The 18,511-nt window shown below is 37.3% G+C and overlaps 1 protein-coding gene across 2 annotated transcripts in view; it reads right to left on the bottom strand.

Moving 5' to 3' along the window:
- Positions 1–16,272: 16,272 nt before the first annotated feature.
- SCAF8 (SR-related CTD associated factor 8) overlaps positions 16,273–18,511 on the bottom strand; it is a gene marked incomplete at both ends in the record, with an annotated part of 47,913 nt that continues 45,674 nt past the window's right edge. For both annotated transcript variants that reach the window (XM_079532813.1, XM_079532814.1), the window contains one exon: positions 16,273–17,972. In XM_079532813.1, the coding sequence (XP_079388939.1) occupies positions 16,273–17,972 (1,700 nt within the window). The remainder of the gene's footprint in view (positions 17,973–18,511) is intronic.

Here is an 18,511-nt window from a genome sequence, read left to right as displayed (position 1 = left end):
AGGAGGTACTACAGCACTGGCACTCCTCACTAGCACGGCAGCAAGACAGAAAGGGAGCACAAGAAGCAAAGACAAACATACAAAAACACGGGGCTGTGTCTGAGACAGCTTCTAGCCTTTGGTTTATGCACACTAAGACCTATCCTAAAGATGCCTATGCTGGACCTACCACACTATCTTAACTTAATGAATCTGTATTTGACAATTTCTCATACCTAAGTAACAACTGAAAGTGTATTTAAATTAAAATCCCAAAGAAACGTAAACCCAGATACTCCTTTACTTTTAATTCAAAGCAAAACCATATTTTAATCCTTATTCTGTAGCTAGAGAGAATACTACAATCACCTCATTCTTAAGCAGAGCGAGAAGATATTCACTGCAACATGGAGGAAAAACCAAAAGAACTGGAATTTCAGAGAAGGACTTCCAAGGATCTCATTAAATAGATGAATTAGACACAATGAAGGCTATGGCATGAAAATCAATGAAGATTATCGTTTCTCAGGCAAGCTCAAGAAATTTCAAATCTTAAGTCTAGTTACTAAAATCAATGTACTCTGGATCTCGATTAAGTTTTTCCTACTTCTCCAAGATTAATCACCTGTGGCATGAGAGGAAGAGCACAGAATGATCTCTGTAAACACAAAAGAAAAAGTTTTCCAGACAACTACAGTTTGGGGTTTCTGTTTTCTCTCAAAAGCTTCAAAACAAACAAATAAAAAACACTCAATAAGTATTGTAACATCATTGAAAATGCAGCAATAACAGTGTAGTAATGAGCCCCAGGCTGCAGCAAGCAAGGATACACTCAAATGCAGCAGCCATAGTCACAGAAACAAAGGAAAAAGATCTGCTTACCCTTAGGAGACCTCAAATACACAGGGATCTCCAACAGGAAACCCTCACCTCCACTGCCAGCCCTTAAATGAGGGCTGGGAAGGGTAGATCCTGGTTCCACCCCTTTGGGTCACTCAGGTGCATTGCTTGCACCTGAGCTCCCCTGGGTTGGCCCTGCCTTCCCACCAGGTGCTCAATCACTGCTTCAAGCCCTGAATTAGCATTTTCTTACAAGTTTAAAAAAAAAAAATATATATATATATATATATATATATATATATATATGTACTTTTATATAACTTATATATATATATATGTACTTTTATATAACTTATATATATATAAGTTTTGAGATTCAAAGTAAGAAACTTAATTTATAATGCATCTAGAATGGAGCTTGGCCTGTTAGAAATAAGAAGAAAACAAGTTGTGTTTGATGCAATGAACTTGATTCCAACAAGATGCTAGAAAAATTAGACGCTTTGGAAAAAAAAATGACCAATGGGAGAAATTACCAAGCAGAAATACATTAACATGAAATAAAGCTAAATAGTGTTTTTCAGTGAATTATAGTAGGCTAATTCATATGCAACTGTTTCTAACAGTCAAGCATTAGAAATGCCGATATCTAGACATACACATAAACTTAAATCCAGAAAAAAAGAGGATAAAAATACTCTTCTGTGGTATGGAAACTCTCTCAAAGCAGTATTATATAACTGTATTTTATTAATGGTAAATGTATCTTAAAATTTACTACAAAGTAAACTAGGTACTATTTTCTTTCTGCCTTTACTTCAGATATTACAGAAATTAAGTTAGGACTGTTCAAGTGCCACAGCTATATCTTCCTACATGTTAAACTTAAAAAGATTCTTTTTATGTTTTAGAAAATAGTTTCTGTGATGTATACTATGTTAATCCACTGAAACTATATATAAAACGTGCTCATGCATCCAATACACTCACTACTGAATGTTACTATAGAATATGAATAAAAATATATATAATTTCCATATGTTATTTGGCATATTCACTATCATAATACATGACCTGTTAAACAGAATGCATAAAGGCAAGGGCTTCATGAAGAAATCTTTCAGGTGATGGGTGTAATAAAATAAATACTATCAACTTGGAGCAAATGTGCAGGTGATTAAAGCTGAAGGTCTATCTTTTCTTATTCATTAGACTTGATCCTATAAATGACCAATTATTATGCAGTTTTTTTAAGGAAGCATAGCATTTCTCACAGGACTGACGTAGGGGATGGGTTTATAGGTAAGGATGTAAGATAGCAGCTACTTTCCCACTTCTGACATCTGCATTTGGTGGGATATGCTGATCAAAAGATGCACTGCACTCCATTAGCTACCTAGCAAGGGCAAGGTGCCATAAGGCCTGCAGAGAAGCAGAAGGTGGGTGAAAAGAAAGAGGAGTCACTGACAGAGAAACAGGATGTGAAAAGGGGTTCCTGTTGGCACACTCCTTTTGCATGCCACTGGCAATACAACACAAACTGTCTAATAACAAGGAATCTGCTGAAACTCTCACCTGCCAGAGTTGTGCTATCCAGAAACATCAAAAATGCATGAACACATTTACAGCAGTCCTGTTCTGGAAACAAATTTTATCAGTACTTCACTGCAGGTATTCAAGGCCACATTGGACAGGGCCTTGGGCAGCCTGATCCCAGCCCTCTCCCTGGCAGGGGGTTGGGGATCTGTGGGCTTTGAGGTCCCTTGCAACTCAAACCATTCTGTGATTCTATAATTCACTGGGCTAAAGTGCTCCTGTATAGTATCCACGGAACGATCATATACATTCTATTACCTATATATGAGCCCATGAACGTTACTCCAAAAAGAAAACTGATCTCATTGAGAGCAATTACATATTCTATATAAATATAGGGGAATAATATTTAAAAGTTAGTAGGATCAAAATCGTCACTGTGACAAATCTACCAAGCACCCAGTAAAAGAGCAGACAATTTTGGGTAAAAGCTCTTTTCTCAGCACTTTCCAGAAGCACATGCATCTAGTCTCCTTTCAGACATGATGCGTCATACTGTAAAAAAAGACAATTTCACATAATAAAACACCACACAGCAGTTAAACAGAGGATTCTTACACTCAGAGAAAAAATCACATTCTAAAGACAGTGTAAAGCAACTCCCTCAACTGAGCTCTCCTGATCACATTTCTCCAATTTATAAAATAACAGGTGTTTGAAGATCACAAAGAGAAGAGCAGAAAGTAGCCCAGAGAAAACTCTGCTTGGCTCTCATCAGGACATGTAGAAGGAAACAAACTTTTGACAGTTTTCTAAGTCCAAACTACTTTGTAATGTGACAGGTAAGATCTGGGACCTAGTAGGCACTGCTCACTGGTCAGAGTAGGGAGAGAGGTGGCAGCTCCCAGCAAAGCTCTGCCAGGTCAATTACAGTTCAGTTAAAAAGCAGAGAAATAGCTCAACAGCCACTTTCACAGACCTTTCTCCTAAAATATCAGAGTGACAAACAACATCTTTTCAAGTAGGTTCAGATCCATGAAATTATGAACGTGTAACGTCTGCTCGTTTTAGCAAGAACAAGCACATAGGAACTGGCACTGTTCTGAATCAGATATGACAGATAGTGCCAGGAAAATTCCACTAGGTGGACGGAAAACCATGCACTGAAGCACAGCTGTGAACTATTTTGAGAATCATGTTCAAGTGATACCTGAATAGGGCCTAGGAGGGCAGTTGTCTGGTTCCTATGTAGCAGTAACACAAGGGATCGTGAAGAAACAGCTACAGCTGAATACATTCTGTGCACCCTCTGCTGGTTTCAGAGCAGCAAGCAGCCAAATGTCAGGACACCAATTTAATAAAGCTGAAGCAAAATCCAGGGAAAAAAAAGAAAAAGAAATGTCAACTGCAAGCAACAGTAAGAAGAGATACCAAATTCATTTTCAAAAATTCAAAAATAAATGTTTGCAAAAAACTTTTTATTTTATAAGTGCAAAATGAAAATTAATATTGAGTGAGTGGACACTACTTACTTGCTCAAGGATGTTTCATACCAAATTTTCTGCAAGTTTTATGCTCCTATGCTTTTACTTGTAACTTCTAAACACTCGTTTAAATCTACTAGCATTTTTTTTTTTCTGTAATAGTTCAAACTAAGCATTTGTATTTTAGTATTCTGTCCTACCTCAAAAGAACAAGTAGATCAGGTGAATCTTAAAAACCTTAGCAAGGAAACTGAAGTCAGTGACTATATTGTATTTAAAAGGAAACCACCCCTTTCACTGGCAGCTATTTCAGCTGTTTCTCATTATGGCTTCAAACTAAGACAGACATCCTACTCACAAAGTAAAGAAAATAGGAGTCAACATTTAGTGTTTCTTTTCAGAATCACTTTCTTCTCTTTAGCATAGCTTTTACAAACATCGCAGTTTGTAAAAGCTATGTAAAATAGTAAAGCTATTGTAAAATTACTGCTTCTCTCCAGTTTGCAATACTCCTCTCAGCTGTTCACAGGTTTACACACGAATTGCCATGGTTTGCAAAGCTGCCTTAATCCAAACCTTTACGTATTTGAGATGAACAAAAACTAAAGCAAATCAAAACACCGTAGCATAATAGTGCTAACACTCAACAGTAGCCTTACTTGAGCAAGCTTGGCATCAACTCTACATCACAACCGTGAGAACACATAAAATCCAGCAAATGCACATCCCTCTGAAATCTTTTCATTTCACAGTTCTTCAAAACTACAGTAAATCTTTTGGTTTCAAATACACATTTAATCAATTCTAGAACACTAAAGAAGAGAACTTCACATCTCACGTTTGATGTTGCTAACAAATCTGCACGTTTAGAAAGAGTTACAGAATATGTACTCTTTTGCATCTTTCCAAAAGGAGCTTCCACAGTGGTCCATTTTAATTCCAAAAAACTACGATCTCTTGAAAGAAAAATCTCATGATATTTTATCGTGTAACAATTTGTTATGATCTATGGATTTGATTATGAAAGTGTCCATAATTTTAGAGTGCAGAATAAAATACAGTGCAGTTAACTGAAAGAAAAGCTTTCCCTATTTCTATGCAATTCTGCTGATGCTTGAATTTTTTTTCTTATTTTTATTTTTCTTTTTTTGCATCCTCCTCCACTATATTGCGATACACTTAAATGAAAATAAATGCAGAAAGCTTCAGAAGCTTCATTTCTAAAAGAAGAAATTAACTACTAAACAATTAAGGTATTTTTTCAAAGGTGCATTCAACTGATATACATACATTTGAAAGATAAAAGGTAAAAGAATAAAAAGAAAATAAAGCAAATTTGAAATGTTTAAATTCAAATCAACCAGAACATTTTTTGTTTTAGAAGTGCAGTGATCAAAGAAAGATTTGACAACCACCTGAAAACAACAAATCAAATAACACTGGCATGGAGATCCTCACCCTACCAATTACTTCTGGGTGGGGATATGCAACTGCCCTCATTGCTATGGTATTAAATCAGCTCTATTTCACACAGAAGAAAATTAAACATTGAAAGATCAATAGTAGTTGTTTTTTGATTTGCTTATTTCAAGTTTGTCTTTTTGTTTTTTTTTAAAGAGATAGAAAATGGTGCATGTGGCAGGGACAGCACATCTCACCTATGTCACAGGTATGACCTAGTGATTCCAAGTATCTGCGTACCTTGCTACTTTTAGCATGGTTTGGGGTTTGCTTAGTGTTTCAGAAGTGATTGCAATGAATGACTCAGAGCTGGCCACACTTTATGAAAGGAATAATAACCAGCTGCTGGACTGAGAGCCCCCATAAAGATAAAGGTCAGTGAGGGGTCATTCGACTGCCTTTTCAGTCTTCCTCTACCCAAGGGCTGCAAAGAGAGGTTCAAAACCTGGATAAGGTAGCCTGACAACAGAGGCTTGCTCTTTTCACATGCTTGTTTTATTGCACATACCCTGAGGAGCTGATCTTCACAGAACCTGTAAATCTTTTGGGGACATACTGCATCTTTCCTCATTAAGGAAGCAAGAATGCAGTTTGAGGTGCCTGGACTGGATGCCACATGTATTTATGCTTCTTCCCCCATGTAGGTGGGAGAAGCATAGAAGAATAGTAAGAGTATACAAAAATTGTTTCCTCAAAACTCTGAAGAATATATTTAGTTTCAGACTGAAGACACTGGAAATCATGCTATAATAATCAGCTTCAAAATGCTCACTGAAGAGACCTTTTGCTGAAGAAAACGGGGCTTGTTTAGATAGGAGAAGTTCTGGGGAGACCTCATTGTGGCCTTCCAGTAATTAAAGGGAACTTAGGAGCAGGAGGGGGACAGACATTTTATGTGGTCTGATGGTGACAGAATAATGAGGAATGACTTTAAACTAAAAGAAGGGAAATTTATGTTAGATGTTAGGAAGAAATTACTTTCTCAGACAACCAGACAAGTTTCTCAGACACCGGAACAAGTTACCCAAAGAAGCTGTGGAAGCCCAATTTCTTGGAGATGCTCAGGGCCTGGTTGGATGAGGCCCTGAGCAGCCTGAGCTGGTGGGTGGAAGTCCTGCCCAAGACAGGGGGTTGGGACTGGGTTCTCTTTAAGGTCCCTTCCAACTTAAAACATTCTATATAACTGTAGGAAACGAAACAAGAGTGGAAATATAAATGGGTATTTTGTCACTCCAATAGAGTTTGTGTGCCTAAGGATAACACGTGAAGTTTCCTATTTCAAGCTTTTCAGAAATTGAGAAGAATGAAATTAGAAGGATTCTAGAGGTTTCTAAAAGAGCCCTAAGAACACCTTGGTTAGGAACAGTGATGACAGCAGGATGCCAGTAGTTCCCAAGCATGAAGACTGCATAAGAAGTGGGTATGCAAAGATGAGCAGACAGTACATTTGAGGCAACCACCCACTAGTACTGCAGAAGTTTGGAACACTGCAATGTTGCAGAATTTGATTCCTGGCCCTTCTCTGGAAAATGGGACCTAGAAACAGAAATCTACAGAATAAACATGAAGGCTGCTCCAAAAGTAATGCCTCCTGTTTTATGATGTTGGCCCACGAGGCAGATGTCTATGGCAGCAGATGTTGAACTTTCCCACCAATATTCCACTACATTTTGTTGACATGTGACAGATGCTGCAGAGGGGCAGTCTGACAAAACGGCGTTTGCCACAGTAGTGTGGATGAAGGTAAGGGGTGTTACTGAATTCCTCAATAATGGAAAGACTGCACCCACTGACATTCATCAATGCTTACTGAATGCTGATAGAGACCAAACAGTGGATGTGAGCACAGTGAGTTGGTGAGTGGTGTGTTTCTGAGATTCACCTTCACTGGTGCAGATCACTACGAGCACAGCACGCAGCATGGTGTGCAGGCTCTTATTCATCGCTGGCAAAAATGCATAGCTAAACTGCTGGTGACTGTTCAAAAACTGTTCAAAAACTTCAAAAACTGTTTTATAGCTGAGAATTTGCTCCATCATACAGTGTTGTGCTTCTTGTATCTGCTGTAATTTCTATGGAAATAAACAGGAGGCATTACTTTCAGAGCAACCTAGGGGTGTGTGTGTGTGTGTGTACATATCAGTAGTTTAACAATAACAAATTCTAACATATTGTCTATCTTCTCATATGTACCTCAAGTCAGTGCTAAACAATCATTCTAAGATGAGATGTATAATTACAAAGTTATACTGTAAGATACTTAATAGGTCCCAGTTTTGAAATGCGTTAAGGAGACAAAAGAACAGTGAAATGGCTTAGGAAGCACATCTGAAATAGAAAATTTTCAGAGGGCTTTCAAAAATGAAGCCAATCAGTTGGTAAAGCAGATTGTGAATTAAAACCTTTCCCTAGCAGCGTTTCCCTGTGTCTTACTATTTTACAGATATAACGGTGGAAGTGTTTAGACAATTGCTTTCACATATTTGTTCCTTTTGGATTGATGTTTGTTTTTCTGTCACAAGATCAGGGACATTCAGAACAAATTAATTCTCAAAGTTGGGAGAAGTGAAATACAGATAATTTTTTTGTTAAATTTCTTCATTATGAAAAAGAGACTAAATATTCTAGTAACAAGGCAAGGGAAGAAGAGGAGAAATGCAAGATCTTGGCATTCACTATGATGTGCAGCTGTTGCATGAGACAGTTCCCGAAGTCACTTTGTGATCTCAACTTTTCAAATTGCATTTAATAGCATAAACTGTTGTGTGTTGTGAGAAATGTCATCTTACTTATATTCTTGAATATACTGGAACCAGACTATCATGTCTCTTTTTTTTTTTTATCATACCATCCATTCTTATTTCTATTCTGGTCAAACAGAAATGCAAGAATTTGTTGGAAAAGGAAATTCATAGAGAAGAACTGGGCAGTGCATTCTCAAATGAAATAAGAAAAAATTATTAACCTAGTGCATTTTTTTAAAAAAATTCTTTGATGATAGAGCTACTTAAATATAAATCCCAACCTTTCCAAAAAGCAGTAAGAAGATGGAGAAAAGAAAACCAGTGCATACATATTGGATTCTAAACCAAGAACAGTGACCATGTAGTATGGGGCTTCTCTGCATGCAGCACTGAAAAGACCTCCTTAGAAAGCAAGGTCATTTGGAAAGAGAAAGAAGGTAAGATCAGTGTGTTTAAACTAGCTTTCTTTCTTTCACTTCATGAATTATCCTGCTGAGGATTATACAAGTACAACACCTGCAGTTTTTTCAAATATTTCATACCATTCTACTCTCAGAGTCTTGGAACAGCCTTTAACAGAGATGCCTGCTCATGAATACTTCTTATGAATACTTACTTATGAATTAAATCATAAAAACAAACACATTCTACCTCTTAGAGGGCTTTAGGCTTTAAAGAGTAGAAATCAGAAAATGAAACTAGAACCAGATAATCTAGCACCTTAGCTTTTCTAATGGCTGCTGAAGAGAAAACACCTGGACAGAGTCTGAAATTCTGGATTCAGTGAAGCCAATGGCAAAATCTCACAGGTAAACAACTGGTCTTAGAATCATAGAATGGCTTGGGTTAGAAGTGGCCCCAAGGATCATCAAGTTCCAGCTACCTTGCCACACGCAGGGCCACCAACCTCATCATTCACAACTTGTCACTTACTGTGTCTGTATTGGTCATATACCTGAACACCAGAAGTAATTGAAAATGCAACAAATTTGAGCATCCTCTAATCAGCATTCAGACTGGAGTAACAAAAGCAAGGCAATGTAACTCTTGGATTTTACACTAACATCTCAGTTCCACACATTTCTTCCAGACAAGTTGGTTCACTCTTTACCTGGAGCCTTCTGTGTTCTGCAGCACCTACTACTTAAAAGAGCCAAAAGCAATGTATTCATGTTTCTATCAAGTAATTTTTCCAAGATATTGTAAACTTACAAATATTTACACATCTATCTGACCCTTCCTAGTTTTCCTTTTTTTCTTTTGTCATATGAACAACATTTGGGAAAATGCTCCGGACTAGTAATATCTTTGGATGCTTGCTTCTTATTGAGTGAATATTTAATCAGAATGTATGTATTAATTTTCATTAAATCTAAAAAAGAAAGTTTTATTCACATTTTGTAAGTTTTATTTTATATCAATCTAGGTTGGCAAGCCATTCCTTCTTGGACACTATCTAACTATTGCTTGTATTAGGTCCAATTCATAGTGTCTGCCAGAATTTTCAACAGGTTGAAATACTACTTGAGAAGACTTTATCTGTAAAGAACAAAATAAATTCCTCATCTAAAGGAATCAGTGTGATTTAGTTTTACAGGAAGAGAATTAAAACTAGCATTAGGGAGTTAACTTTAAAAGACAAATGACAAACTACAGAATAAGATTACTAAACAGACTGCACTGTTTCCATGCAAGTGCATTTTAAACTTCTTAAAAAGAGAAATACAGTCATCTTCAACTGCACATCAATCAATCAAGCTACTACTTGAGTTTTAAGAGTGCACACATCAGACTTTGCCTTCCTCTAATCCATGGTAGCTGAACATCTGTAAGATAGTAACAGTAGAAGTTCAATGAAACTTCCCCTTTTCATGAAGTCTGTGCAAAATAGAATGGAATACAATAATTTTGGCAAATACAGTTTTACAGTTTATCGACTTCAGAGAAACAAAGAACAAAAACCTACCAACTCAACTATTAAGTATCCTACTGCTTTCAAGAATCACTTTCCAGACCTTATACACCTTCCCTAAAAGTTACTACTCTTAAAGAGGTGCTACAGATTTTGTTTTCAGTAGCTCTATTTAATCTTTCTTGATTACGAGATATAACAAAACTTCTAAATGTTGAGTATTCAAAGTGCTTGCACAAACTTTGTGGGATGAATACCACCACTAAGATGATCCTTCAAGGAGAAATATAAGGCTAGTTGCAATATGATATAAACTTTGCCCCTGGAGAGAAAAAAAAAAAAGCGAAAGTCCAACCTTTTTGCAATTCTTGTCCACTTAAATGGCTTCAAATTAAAACAACAACAACAACGCTTGAAATTTTGCAGCAAAATTAAGAGATTCTGCTTCCATATTTTTTCAGTCTCTCTCAGCTACACAAGAAGTAGATGGCTTCTCAGAACATCTTTACACGTGAAAGCTCAGCACTTGAAGGGCAAATGTAGCTAATTGCAATTCAGCTAATCAATAAAGATCCCTTTATCACCTTACTTAACAACAATAAAATTGTCCTAGTTACTCTCCGTATCTTCTGACACTTTATGTTTTAAACTTCTTACTCTTAAGATTCCTTTAAAATAGAAAATTCCATTACGTAAAATAGAAAATTCCATTAAAATAGAAAAGTCATTTTTCGGTTGTTGTTATTTTAAAACTATATTACTGGAATGAAAAATAATGAAATTTTTACCAGTTTCAAATTAAATGATCCGAAGGTTTGACTTAGTGGAAAATCTATCAACAAAATGAGCACTTTAAAGTGTCATTGGATCTGCTGATCATTGATGCACAGGAACTTACTGGAGAAATCAAGACTGGAGGTAGCCTGGGCTGCAGTGATTATGTCCTGGTAGGATTCATGTTCTTGAGGAATTTAGTCTGGCCTAAAAATATAGTAAGGATCTCAGGGAGGCAAACTTTCAGCTGCTAAAGGTGGATATAGGACCTCCTGGGAGAGTATCTCAGGAGATAAAGGAGCTGGCAGATACTGAAAGATATTTTTCTAAGAGCATAAGAGCTTTTAATTGCTACATGCAAAAGATGAGGCAATGAAGGAACTGGCAGATAAAGTAGCTAAGCCATTATCCATCACCTTTCGTAAGTCAGGGGAAGTCCCTGGTAAATTGAAAAGGGGAAACATAGCACCCATTTTTAAGAAGTGTAACTACAGATCAGTCAGCCTCACTTCAATGCTCAGTAAGATCATGAAGTAGATCTTCCTGGAAACCATGTTAAGGCATACAGAAGACAGGAAGGTGATTAGAGATGGCCAGCATAGCTTCAAAAAGGACAAATCACACATGTCTAATTTGGTGGCCTTGTACGATAGTGACAGCACTGATGGATAAAGCGAAGAGCAATTGATGTCATCTTGATGTCAACTTTGATATGGTCCCTCGTAACATTCTCATCTCCAAATTAGACAGACACGGAATTAACGGATGGACTATTGCATGGATAAATTGGCTGAATGGTCACATTCAAAGAGTTCTAGTCAATAGCTCGATGTCCACAGGCAGACTAATGATGAGTAGTGTCCCTCATGGGACAATCCATGAGGATCGATACTGTTTAATATCTCCATTGGTGACATGGACAGTGGGGTCGAATGAACCCTCTGCAAGTTTGTGGGTGACGCCAAGCTGAGTGGTGTTGGTAACACCTTAGAGAGAAGGGATGCAATCTACAGGGACCTGAACAGACTTGAGAAATGGGCCCACATGAACCTCACGAAATTCAACAGGGACAAGTACAAGCTGCTGCATCTGAGCTGGTGCAATCTCAAATCAGTACAGAACGGATGAACATGCTAACAGTCCTGAAGAAAATTATGAGAGGGTACTGGTGGATGAAAATCTTCACGCAATTTGTGTTTGCAGCCCAGGAAGCCAATTTTATCCTGGGCTGCATTAAAAGTAGAGAAACCAGATAAAGTGACATGGCTGACTGATGCTCTCTACTGCACTGTTGTCAGACATCACCTGCAGGCACTATCTTCAGATCCAGGGATGCCAACACAAGAGAGACACAGATCTGTTGGAGCAAGTCCAGAGGACGATCACAAGGATGATCAGAGGGCTGAAACACCTCTTCTGTGAGAAAAGGCAGTCAGAGTCCAGGCTGTTCAGTCTAGAAAAAAAGAAGGCTCTAGGGAAGTAATATATACCTTATTGCAGTCTTCCAGTACTCACGAGGGCTTTCAAGAAAGACAATAAGGGATGACTTATCAAGAAGTGAAGTGATATGACAAAGGTAATTGCTTTAAATTAAAAAAAGACAGATTTAGATTTGATGTAAGGAAGAAATTCTACACTATGAGACTGATAGATACTGGAAGAACAGGTTGCCAGAAAAGTTGCAGATATTCCATCCCCAGAAGCGTGTAAGTTCAGACTGGATGAGACTTAATATAGTAAAATCTGATCTAGTGAAAGGTGTCCCTGCCCACTGCAACGGAGTTGGACTAGATGATCTTTCAGGTCCCTTTTAACCAAACCATTCTGTGTTTCTATGAAGACTGGCATAATGTATCCCTGGACATGGTCAAAACTGCTGATATTGTTTTGAGAGATCTCCGCAATAAATTGGCTTATTTTACAAATATCTTCTACAGACAATTTATTTGACAGTCTTCCAATACTGGCTTAACTAATGTCTATTCATTCCACACTGTAGTCTTGATTACAGTACTCCTGTATTGCCTTATTCAAGGCATTTTCATAAATAAAGCAATTTAAATCATTGACATGGCTTGAAGGGTGGTACATTACTCTAGTAAATTGTAGGAATCTCACAACCTATTCCCTTGAGTTTGCAGTAACAATGTGGAGCACTGTGTATAAAAACAAAAGTGTACAATATTTCACAGAATATATCTTCAGCAAAGAGACTGTGTCATTATAGTAAATAAAGGCTATGTTTCATCTTTACAATACTAATGGATGTAGCATTCTGCTCAAGTACCGAACAGTGAAGTCAGAATCACAGGCTGTTTGAAATGGTAAACAAACATTAAACAACTTACTAATGCATGAGGTTTTCAAGTAAATGTGCATACTCAAACATATTGTTTGTGTTATCTGCAGAACTATTTGGAGTTATTCATACATATCACTTTTGTAGACAAAAAGACCAAGTATGGATCAGCTGCTTTAAGTTGCTAGAATGAACAGCTTTTGTCATGGTAGAAGGCTTTAACCTGGCATTAATGAGAACTGCTCCCTAGAAGCCTGGCCCCTATTTTCTCTATGTCCCTCTCTTACTCTTCCCTTTGTGTTAGGAAAAAGTACAACACTATTGCTAACTACATCAAAGTGTTGGATGCTAGGACAGCTCCTTTCAAGGCAAATGTTGCTCTACCATGGCTTAATCTAAAATGAGAAGGTTTTCACTCAAACTTTTTCACCAGCAAGTTAAAGAGACCATACTATGTTTGCTAGTATTACTGAATATTGTTCTTCTGGTAATATTCATCTGCACTCCAAATCAGTAAAATGAGAAATGAAACAGTTCTAGCTGTAAACAAGATGCAACTGAAAACTGTACAATAAAATTTTATTCTAGAAAAAAAATGCTGTTAGAAATTGATGGTGTAACACATACGTACAGTAGCCAATTTATTAACGTTTAAAAGATATTAACAAAGATGAAAAGTCATTAAATAATACATTGTTTTATACCACTACTAGTTGAATTATTTAAACTCTCTACCTAGTAATTTACCTATACCATCATACTATGAGTAATTTAGCATACTGTAGATCTCAGTTTAGAGAAACAGATTAACTTTTAGTTTTAAAAAAGCATTTAACAAAACATTTGTAAACAAAAGCTACTGCCAATATGTGTTTGATTCTGAGTATTTACATGGCTGAAGCATTTTCAGTCTACAACATAAAAACAAAAAAAAGAAAATCCCTTAAATACATGAAGTGCCCTCACACCTGTTTTGCATGTTTGGACTTCCAGAACTGTATCTGCCTGACCTGAATACTACTACTAGGTTGCGCAGCATTATCAAGCAACTTCTTTGAGCCATAGAGACTGCACATGAAGGTACTTTCACTTTAAATATTGTTCACCTCAAATCGCAAGACATGTTCTAGTAATAAACATATCAGCAAGGTCAAAGCAATAATTATTTAATTCACACCTCACTACACCCTAATGACTACTGATTGCATAGTAGATAAAGAACCACTCATGTCCACTCTTTTCAAAGGATTACCTTCATTAAGCTGGCTCTTTACTGTCCAGAATAAAAATCCCTATAATTGATAAACTGAACCATGTCACAGCATGAAAAAGTAACCCATGTACCAGAGGAAGATGGCAAGAAACACATGTACAACTTGATTCTGCTTCCAAAATCTTGCTTGTACTTTACACTCACATGACACACTCATATTTTCAATCCTTTGGAAGAATTGGAAGGGGAATTAAAACTTGCATGTTTACACTTTAACAGTAAAGATCAAAATTCTAATCTGAGCTAAAAACATTTCTTCTAGAAAAGAGGCATTGGGATAACAGAATCCACCTCTCTGATACTACTATGCAAGAGAATAACAACTTCTTCAGAGCTAAATGAAATGCCTTCAGACAGAATTTTAACAAAAGTTACGTTGAAAGAAGTTGGTGGAATGCATTTCAATGAAACAAATTGAAAATCTTACAATATTAAATGCTCCACCACCAATTTGAAGGACATAAGCAGCAAAGTATGTGAAATAAGAGAGAACAGCGCTACTCATTTACCTAAGCAGCCAATTCCTCTCAGCAATTTAACAAGATTTTCTCCTTCAGTATTAAGCCACCAAAACACAAAGCCCCCTGATTTCTGTTAAAACAAACAAACAAAAAAAAAAAAAAAGAGGATTTTTCAGACCAACAACAGCTTTTTACTCTTCATGCAACACTTTGGGACTTTGAGTCAATAAAAACAACCACAAAGTACTTAAACACTACCACTGTCTATCCAGAATACCCAATATGTTACAAAACAAGACAATGCAAATACTTAATTTTGGCTTCACATGTATCCTCATTTTAAAAAAGAAAAGCTAAAATATTACTGTATATTCTTACAGTGTCTCATATTTCACCTTCTGTAAATAGTAAGAACTTCGTACATCTACTAGCATAAGAAGGTAAATGTAAGCTTGACAGTATCACAGCGATACGCACTTTGTAATCTTACTATTTAAAGAAGGTGAACATTTTTCTAACCTACTTTTTTCAATTTTATTGAATTGTCTGCAATATTCTGTGAGTGTGTGTACATACACGCACGCACAGAGAAAGTAGTATCTACAAAGAGTTTACACAAATATTTACATACATATGTTATACACATAAACTAGCATGACTGCATGATTTTCCATGTAAAAACCATACACATCTTTCTTGCACATGATAGCTGTTGCATTGGTCTTACAAAAGTAGTATAAACCTTTTGCAACAACTAGCTAAGCACATATCATAGCTGGTTCCAAGTTTTTATAGCTTGCAGGTTTCTTTAAAAAAAAAAAAATACAATACCTAGAACACTGTTATCAAACAAATATGCTTTATTGGCATCTAAAAACAAAATGCACCCAACATTAAAATGTACTTTTGCATTGTTTTTTAAACCCACTGCAGTACGAGGAACAAACCACAAAACACTTACTTTAGAGAAAACAGAGACTATAGTGTAGATTTTACAAAATCACTTTTAATCTCTGTGTTATGCTCCTTAAGTAACATGGGCCATTTCATTTTCTGCCAAATTGTAGGAACATAAGATATCACAGCTTTGTCTATACTTTAAAATTCTGCAGCAGCCTAAAAACACGGACAAGATACACCAGCACCTGTTTTCAAGTATAACAATTTCAATAGCCAACCTAGGGGTAGTATCTAAAAAATTCCACTGTCTTCCATAGGAAGTCTTTGTTTGACAAGCTGTTATTTTACCTTTATGAAATTAAAAGCAAGTGGGGGCAAGTTTATGTTTTACCAGAGAAATTAAAAAAAAAGTTTACCTACCATGTTCAAATTAAGAACAGTGTTCTATACAAGTCAGTTGTACAGTTATTTAAGTGAAAGATGAACATGAACATCAGATTAACTTAATTCTGGCAGACAAAAGTGAACTACTAAGGTCCAGTCAGCCATTTATCTATTACAGAGAGATGACAACTTTACAAAAGGTATCTTTTACCTACTGAGTGATGATTATGTCCCCTCAGTTTCTGTGCTTTCTACCACTGGTTCACTTTCTATATCAGCTTCTGTGTCACTCTTCTCTTTGTTTATCTCGACGGAAGATGTCAGTTTTTCATAAAGTTCTGGATCGTCCTGCACCTGTGCAGTTGGTGGTTGACTTTCTGTCTCTGTATTTTCACCGTTTACCTGGGGCAAATTATCCGCTTTGCGTTGGGAAGTGGCCCCATCAAAGTATTCAAAAACCCGTGGGTGTGGAGGGGGGATCCAGTTGTTTGACATTCTGTCTCTTCCAAACCTGTTTCCATTGATTTCTCTGCAGAAGTTAAAATCTCTGTCATCCCTGTCCCTCTGTCTTTCCCAGGGTCTTCTGCGGTCATCAAAATCTCTGTGAGCATCTTGTTCAAATCCTCTATTCCAGCTGGGACCACTTCTACTATCAAACCTATAGTTTACATGCCGAAATCTCTCTCTGTCCTCATGGAAGCCTTTAGGGCCACCATAAATAGGAAAGGCATGGTGCTCTCTTTCATCATAATCTCCTCTTTGTCCCCAGTGCTTATCTGAATTGAAAGCAAAATGCTCTCTTCGACCAAGATTATCTATACCTGGTCTTCCAAAATTTTCTCTCATGTCAACATGAGGTCTTGCAAAATGTTCTCTTCCATCTACTGGAGGTCTTCCTATGCCCTCTCTTGGATCAACTGGTGGTCGTCCAACAGAATCTCTGACATCCACTTGGGATGGTCTGTTGAGATTATCTCGGTTTTCCACTGGAGGAAAGCGATAATCTCTGTCTCCCTCCTGCTGAATATTATCGCCTCCAAGTGGTAACCTTTTCTCTGGATTAGAAATGCTATCAATATTTTGTCTTCCTGGTGTTGCAAAAGGTCTTTCTGTTTGATTAAAAATATCTCCTGGAGGAAAAGGACCTCGAGGCGGAGGGTGAAGAGATGGATCAAGGATTGCTGGAGGAGGAATACTACGCTGTGGTGGTATTCCTGGCTGCATTAATGGAAACCTTGGTCCAGGAGAATGGGGCATTAGGCCTGGACGGATATCTATGAGAGGCATTCCTGGCATCCTTTGACTACTAATATTTAAATGAGGCATATTTTGAACACCAGCTGGGTGCTGTATTGCCAGAAGTCCAGAGTTACTTGAAATATTTGGTGGTGGCACTCCCATAAGTCCAGAACTACTTGAAACATTCGGTGGTGGCATTAGGAGAAGACCAGAGTTGTTTGAGACACTCGGTGGCTGTACTCCTGCCAGAACTCCTGAGCTACTCGAAACACTGGGAGGCTGCATTCCTGGTAGAAGGCCAGGGCTGCTTGAGATATTGGGTGGATGCACTCCAGCTAGAAGCCCTGAGCTACTTGAGACATTTGGTGGTTGCACTCCAGCCATAAGTCCAGAGCTGCTCGAGACGCTGGTTGGCTGAACTCCTCCTGCAAGAGAAGAGCTACTGGAGACACTGGGTAGTTGCACTCCTCCTGCAAGACCAGAACTGCTTGAAACAGTTGGTGGTTGCACTCCTCCTCCAAGTCCAGAGTTGCTTGAGACACTGGGTGGCTGTACTCCGCCTGCAAGTCCAGAGCTGCTTGAGACACTGGGTGGCTGGCCTTCTCCAGTTAACCCAGAACTGCTTGAGACGCTGGGTGGCTGCATTCCTCCAACAAGCCCAGAGCTACTTGAGACATCACTTTGCACTAAAATGAAGCAACAAGAAGAACAGTTACCAGAAAATGCCAATGCAACATAATATTGGAAACAAAACAGAACTTAATTCATTATTCAAGTAATACATTCAGAGTGATGATACTGCTGATGAGGTCTGTCTCAGTTTCTATAGTGAACATAGATCATTTTAATCATGTTGAGAATAGACATTAAGCCATAGAAATTAACACCTGTATATAGTAAAGAATGTACAGCAGCTTAAAATTGACAAACTCCACAACTATCACCCAATTTACGCAAGTGAAATATTAAAATACTTGACATAGGTCTTTAAATTTTATACTACTTTATTCTACTCTGCTTTTTTGCATTACTGTTCATGTAGAACAAATGCACTTCTAAAATGTTTTCAAGAGATTTAGCTCTATTTCTCAAATATACAAAGAAAAGATTCCCAAGAAAAAGCTGTTAGGAATAAATGATCAGATTGTGATAAAGATGATCTCCATTACTCCTTCATTTTAAACTGAAAATTATACCTAGCATACAACTTCCAACTCTATTTATT

This window comes from Tetrao urogallus, assembly GCF_951394365.1.
Source record: "Tetrao urogallus genome assembly, chromosome: 2".
NCBI classification, from domain to species: domain Eukaryota; kingdom Metazoa; phylum Chordata; class Aves; order Galliformes; family Phasianidae; genus Tetrao; species Tetrao urogallus.
This window is presented reverse-complemented; position numbering and strand designations above follow the sequence as displayed.